The 7,476-nt window shown below is 28.8% G+C and overlaps 1 protein-coding gene across 1 annotated transcript; it reads right to left on the bottom strand.

Moving 5' to 3' along the window:
* Positions 1-2,681: 2,681 nt before the first annotated feature.
* Positions 2,682-3,235, bottom strand: LOC126674618 (defensin-like protein 296). Its single transcript, XM_050369096.1, has 2 exons — positions 3,158-3,235; positions 2,682-3,024 (listed from the first exon to the last, which is right to left on the bottom strand). Exons 1-2 carry the CDS (start codon positions 3,207-3,209, stop codon positions 2,693-2,695), a joined length of 384 nt encoding a protein of 127 aa, XP_050225053.1. The 5' UTR covers positions 3,210-3,235; the 3' UTR covers positions 2,682-2,692.
* Between the last annotated feature and the right edge of the window lie 4,241 nt (positions 3,236-7,476).

Here is a 7,476-nt window from a genome sequence, read left to right as displayed (position 1 = left end):
GTAGCGAAGGGTTTTTCACAAAAAGAGGGAATTGATTACAATGAAGTATTCTCACCTGTTGTGAAGCACAAAACCATTCGGGTTCTTCTATCTATGGTGAGTGCGTTGGATCTTGAGTTAGAACAACTTGATGTGAAAACAGCGTTCTTGCATGGGAGTTTAGAGGAGCAGATTTATATGTCACAGCCGGAGGGATTTCTTGATTCTGTTCACAAGGACTATGTGTGTTTGCTGAAAAAGTCCTTATATGGTTTGAAGCAGTCTCCCAGACAGTGGTACAAGAGGTTTGATGCTTTCATGCTTTCTCATAGGTATGTTCGAAATCAGTTTGACAACTGTGTGTACTCTAGGACTGTCTGATGATTTCTTAATCTATTTGTTGCTATATGTGGATGATATGTTAATTGCAGCTAAGTCTAAAGCTGAAATTAATGACTTGAAAGCCTTGTTGAGTAGTGAGTTTGAGATGAAGGATTTGGGTGCAGCCAAGAAGATTTTGGGCATGGAGATTTGGAGAGATAGGAAAGAAGGCCTGTTGTATGTTTCTCAACAGAAATATATTGAGAAGGTGCTGAAATCTTTTCAAATGGAGAACTCTAAGCCAGTAATTACTCCTTTGGCATCGCATTTTAAATTTGATGCTAATGCACTACCTAGTACTGATGCTGAAAAGGAATACATGAGCGATGTTCCGTATTCGAGTGCGGTTGGAAGCTTGATGTATGCAATGGTCTGTACAAGACCTGATTTAGCACATGCTGTTAGTGTGGTTAGCAGATTTATGAGTAATCTGGGAAAGACTTATTGGGAGGCGGTCAAGTGGATTATGCGATATTTGAAGGGAACGAGTGGCATATGTCTGGTTTATGGTTCTAGTGGTGGTTCTGATGGAATTGTGGGTTACACAGATTCTGACTATGGAGGAGATCTTATTCGAAGGAGGTCCTTAACATGTTATATCTTCACCCTACATGGATGTGCTATTAGTTGGAAAGCAACTTTACAATCTACGGTTTCTTTGTCTACAACTGAGGCGGAATACATATCATTGACGGAAGGGGTCAAAGAAGGTATGTGGTTGCAAGGTCTGATTGATAGCTTGGGTTTAGAAGTTCAAAAGCCTGTGATTTATTGCGATAGTCAAAGTGCTTTGTGCTTGGCGAAGAATCCGGTGTATCATGAGAGATCAAAGCACATTGATGTGAGGATGAACTTCATTCGGGATGTCGTGGAAGACAAGAGATTTCTTATAGAAAAGATAGCCACTGCAGTTAATCCAGCAGATTTGTTGACAAAGCCGTTGCCTACTGAAAAGTTGAAGCTCAGCTTGGACTTGGTCAATGTACGCGTTGCATGAGGCCCTTAAGGGGCATGGATGGCAGAGAGAGTTGGTCTTGGTTAACTTTGACTTGGAGTAATTATAAGTGAAGCTGGAGAGTTTATTCTGTGATGCAATTTGGTGGCCTTGTGATTTGCTGAAGAAGATTTCAAGATTAATCTTGTTGGGTGTATTCGCCAAGGTGGAGATTGTTGAGTTATGGCTCATATTGTTCCTATTTGGATTAGGATATTTAATCCTTTGTTTAGCATTGCTTTCCTTTTGAGATTTGTAGTCTAGTTTCTTAATGGATTAGGACTTAAATTGTTTCTTAAAGATTCACTATAAATACAGGTGATGACCCTATTGTAAACTCACAACAAACATATAGAATAAATTCTCTTTCTGTTGTGGAGTAGATCGCATTGATCGAACCACGTAAAAAATCTTGTGTGATTTTTTTCTCTTTTCTTATTTATTTTCTGCTGCGCTAACAAAATTAATAGATTAAATTGTCATAATATTTCTTAAAAATATATTTATAATTTTAATTAATAATATAGATAAATAAAATTGTTTTACCTATTATTATTTAATCATAGATGAACATCCAATATATAATTAGAATAAAAATCTGAAGTTTATAGTGGTCGGAAGTAGTTGTTTGAATGATAGAAAAGTATATGATATATATATATATATATATATATATATATATATATATATATATATATATATATAAAGGGCGAATATATTTTGTGGATACCAAACTATAGGTCTTTTACACTTTGATAATTAATATTTTATTTATTTTACTTAATCTAGTTTTGATTTTCGTTACAACAAAACGGTTTCATTCATTCATTTCAGATAAAATTTCTTATGTGATAATGTAAAATTGTTTGCTAACCCAACTTTTTCACATAACAACACCGCATAAATAAAACAATAGAAAAAAAAGGTATGCATGGAGGGTCGTACAACTGAAAATATGACACACGGAAGATCATAACATTGAAACAACGACAGTGAAAATATATACCATTGGATTTTTTTTCCTCGTAAGTAAAACTTCACCTAAAATTAAGTAGTAATATCCAATTATAAAGAAAATAAAAATTAAAGTTATCATAAAATAAAAAATGAAACATTGGTTACCAAAGTGTAAAAATTATGTAGTTCGGTATATGTACATTATTTCAACCCTATATAAAAGCACCTCTATTTTGACAAAATAACTAACATTTAGTAATGTAATGTTTAAAATAGTATATGTCAAGAAGATTCATTCAAAAAATCCTCATAAATGTGAAGGTATAACTTCTATATAAAACTTTTATTACATTTATTAGATAATGTATTGAGTGATATGATTTAACAGCTACATATACATCTTCCACCAATACAGTTTGTAATTCCGCAGTTAGGAGGACAAAGAGGTTTGCAATCTTTATCTTTATGACAAGAAACTTGATCTACTACTGCATTTGGTACGCATGCGCATAGGCCGTTTAAACAAATTGGATGTTTTCCATCGTCACATTTATCATGCGCACAATCTCCATCATAATGACAAGGAACTTGATCTACTACTGCATTTGGTAGGCACATGCATCCGATGATCGAACAAATAGGATGGTGTCCTTCGTCACATTTGACATTCTCACAGTCCTTGTTAGTTTCACATGCCATCGAGAGTATGATGCCTATAAAATAAATCGACTTCAAATACAATTACAATTATCTGATTAATAATGTTTAATTAATAAATCGTATGAAACTAAAAATTATTCAAATATTACTGCTACATGTATAACTTATAATGAAAGAAACGCTTACAATGTGATGCGATGAAAAATAGTATTGCCATCTTAATACAAGCTTTTGCCATCTTGTTTTCTATTTGCTTATATAATTTTTTTTTGTTAGTTGCGATTTTTTAAGCCTTATTTAATTGTTATTTATAGGGCAACAAAACAAGAGCGAAAATCTTTAAAAAGAAATATCTTACAGAAAATGAAAGAAATCTCATTTGGATATCCTTGACAAATGAAATATTATGTATGAGTTGGAATTAATTCTCTATCTTTCATAAGAAATATGCAAAACCCTCAAGGTCCAATTTATAAATTGTGTTACTTTGTTCTTGAAATTCAAAATTTAGATCCACAAAATCTTTTTACTCCATAAAGTGTATTATGAGTTCTTTACAAAACTAATGTTACATTTTATTTTTCCAAAAAAGAAATTTAATGCTTTACCTAATTTTACTAGATTGTGACAGAATTGTTGTTTATATATGAACGGTTGGAGCAGTTATAGACATGTTGTATTTTTATGGTAACAAGAATTTCTCAAGATTGATTTTCTGTAAAAAAAAAATCTTAAATCATAACTTTTTTTTTTTACAGAAAATCAATCTTGATTTGATTTGCTTGACAGATGAAATGTTATGTGAGAGTTGTTATTGATTCTCTATCTTTCTCATTGTTGTTAAATCTGATCCAGTCTAGCTAATTCAATCATAAAAACTCAGGAAACTAATGCTTTAATCAGACTTACTCTTAAAACTCCCTCTTTAATAAACCCATTAAAAACTTGTTGATCCATCCAATATCCGTTGGTCCGAAAAATTCAGGTTTTTTCGTTAAAAACTGGATTTGATGAGCTTTTTGTTAATTAATTTAATTTAAGTTTTTCAACTCCAAATTCAATTATTCATTCATTCCAAACTTAATGGTTGAACAATGCAATTCATAAACTGCATACATTCTATTTCTTAGTAAATTATTCAATTAATTATAAGTATGTATGCTGTCTTGTAGAGATTGTTAGGAACTCTGGACTAAACATTTTGATAAAATATAATGTTTTTCTTGATTTAATATTTTAATATCATGTTACTTCTATTTTCAATATATTTGAGCATATAAAATTCTTGCCTTTCATAAAATTACATATATCTATCTATCTATCTATCTATCTATCTATCTATAACTATCTTATATGTGGGAAGGGGGGGACAGACAAAATTACGATAGTAGGTTTCATTAAGGGTATTAATTATAATTAAAAAAATAAAGTCAATAAAAAAATAATTTAAATAATATAATACAAAGAGTAATTAATTAGGAGAGTAACTTTAGAGAAAGGAGAAGTCTAAACCTATATATTACTCCTGGAATGGTATTAGTATTGTAGGACTCTAAAAATCGGATCATTGTTATCCTAGCTTAGCTGGAATAGTATTTGGCATTAAATATTGAAATAATCAATAATAATCTAATAATCTGACCATATTTGAGAACAATTAACTTTATATTTTCTTGAACGATTCAATTATTTTCTTGAATTTGGGTTCAATTTTTGATATTTTGTGTTGAAGTTAAACCCTTTATAAATTAATTTAAAAAAATATAAAGTTTAATACAAATATAATTCTAATAAAATAACTTAACTAAATATAATTCTAATAAAAAGTTTTAACATTTAGTTATTTTATAATGTCATATAGAAGTTTTAGTGTTTTAGTTAAATAATGAGTTGTAGATAATTAATTTTGAGTTAGTTTTAACTTTTAAACTAATCTATTTAGAAGATTTTTATGTTGAAAAATTCAAGCCATTGTATCCTAGCCGGAATAGTATTTGAACAAAGAGCCATTACTAACTAGCCATATAATATTTTTAATTTTAGATAATACATAATTAAATCATAAATAATAGAAGTTTTAGTTTAAATGAAATTCTAATTTAAGTAGAAGTACCATAAGTTATTAGATGTATGAAATTAATTTAAAGATGGTGAATAATCATGTGTAAGAAATGATGGAGAGGCATCAAATGCTAAATGATGGAGAGGCATCAAATGCTAAATTGGGTCATAGAACTATAAATAAGATGTAATTTGTAATGATTTATTAAAAACGAAATTATAATAATTTTATAGTTTTATTAATATTCAACATATATAACGGGTCATGTAAATGTCGCTCACGTGACGACTACATATAATAGTCATATAATGTCAACAAAATTTTATTATCAAATAAAATAATTTACAAATATACTATATCTAATAATTTGTATATATAACGGGTCATGTGAATGCCGCTCACGTGCGTAGCACGTGACGAAATGCTAGTCTATCTATAACTATACTATAGGGGGGGACACACAAAATTACGATATTAGAGTCCATATAAATTAATAATTACAATAAAACCAATTAGTCAAGGAGAGAAGTTTAATTGCTACGTGACTTTTGAAGAGACCATATATAATAATATAACCAATAATTAGCTAATAGTTTTACACTAGCAAGGGAAAGAAGTTTAATTGCTACGTGACTTTTGAAGGATTATTAAGCTAATATAGGACTCTTTTTCTAAAAAAAAATGTCAATAGGATATTAATTTCCCCCTAGATAATAATTGTTACGTGAATTGTGAAGGATTAATAAGCTAATAGAATTCTTTTTTTAAAAGAAAAATATTAATAAGACACTAATTTCTTCCGGCTAATAGTAGTTAATTATAAAATATAATTAAATAGTTAATGAATAAAAAAATTTATTGTCATTGGAATATTAATTAAAGTAAACAACTAATTAACTGTAGTAGCTTATAAAATTTATTAATATATTAAACCTTAATTAACATAAACTACTACTTAATATAATTAATTAACATGTGCAAGTATATCAATTGACAAATGAATATAATGTAAATTACTACTTTAGACTTCTAATTAAAATAAACTATTATATACTTTAAACTTCTAATTAAAATAAACTACTAATCGGATTAATAGTCATGAAGAAGATCACCATGTTATTATAAATTCACAAACGATACTATTAATTTATCAATTAGCATTAAACACTCTGGAAAGCGGCTTTTCAAATTTCTTATAATCTGGTTGAAGTCCTTGTATGGTTTGATATCTCTGGTAGTGCTATCTAACTCTGGCATAATGCCATATATTTAATTGTTGCTCAAAAAGAGATATGAATGCTTTACAATTGAATAGTTTATTTAAACTTTTTAAATTTATACAGGATAAATTAAATTTGGAGACTGCAGTAGATTCTTGTATGAAATATGCTAGATTAATACCTTATTTATTATTTTTAAACTTCAGAATGTTCTTGGAAAATATTGATTAATTAATAGCCAGTCAACTATAATAGCATTATAACTATGAAAACTTTTCTTTGATGTGTTGTGCAGGATTTTATTGTTTAAATGATCATTCTAGAAGTCATATCTTCTCATAAATCAATTTGCCAAAGGTAATGTTTGTAACCAGTTATAGTTTTTGCCTATAATATTGTTCCTTTTAGTTTAGCATAAAATGGGAGAGAATGGTACGAGCAAAAATAAGAACAAGAAAAAAAATTGGCTTAAATGCTCCAAAAATCACCAACTTTCGCGTGTTTTGTTATTTAACACAAACTTTTAATTTTGGCATATAAATACATGAACTATCAGTTTTTTGCATATTTAAAAAGGCACCGTTTTTGACCTAAAACGACGCCGTTTTTTTACCTAAACCGGAAACTAAAAAACGGTGCCGTGGTCAAAAACGGTGCCTGTGTTAAATATGCAAAAAACTGATAGTTCGTGTATTTATATGCCAAAATTAAAAGTTCGTGTCAAATACCAAAAACACGTGAAAGTTGATGATTTTTGTGCATTTAAACCAAAAAAGTTCCTATATTATAGATCAAGCTTAATTTACTTTTTCAAGAACAGTGCAAAATAAAGGTATAAATTAAATTATAATTTTAAAGATTAATACTTCTGGAAGATCCAATAGAAACCTAAGAAGAAGAATTGAACAATAGAGACAGGGGAATACCTAGTTCATATTACTCTACCAATTTTCTAAATTTTATTTCCACTCTTAGTTTTTTTGCACAAGTTCTCTCTAAATACATTATGGCCCCAATATAAAATGGCCCCAATAATTAAAAAAAGAATACAGCCTGAAGATCTCTTTGGTCCCATGCATAAAGGTCCTATATTATAGATCAAGCTTAACTATAAAATTAAAATATTATATTTAGTCAATATATTATTATTTAAATCTATCTTACTATTTTTAAAAATATTATTAATTAAATTAAATAAATTATTTAATTATGGTTATTATAAA

The sequence above is a fragment of the Mercurialis annua genome, linkage group LG3 (assembly GCF_937616625.2).
Source record: "Mercurialis annua linkage group LG3, ddMerAnnu1.2, whole genome shotgun sequence".
Lineage (NCBI taxonomy): Eukaryota > Viridiplantae > Streptophyta > Magnoliopsida > Malpighiales > Euphorbiaceae > Mercurialis > Mercurialis annua.
The sequence above is the reverse complement of the archived record's forward strand: the minus strand, read 5'-3'. Positions and strand labels throughout refer to the sequence as shown.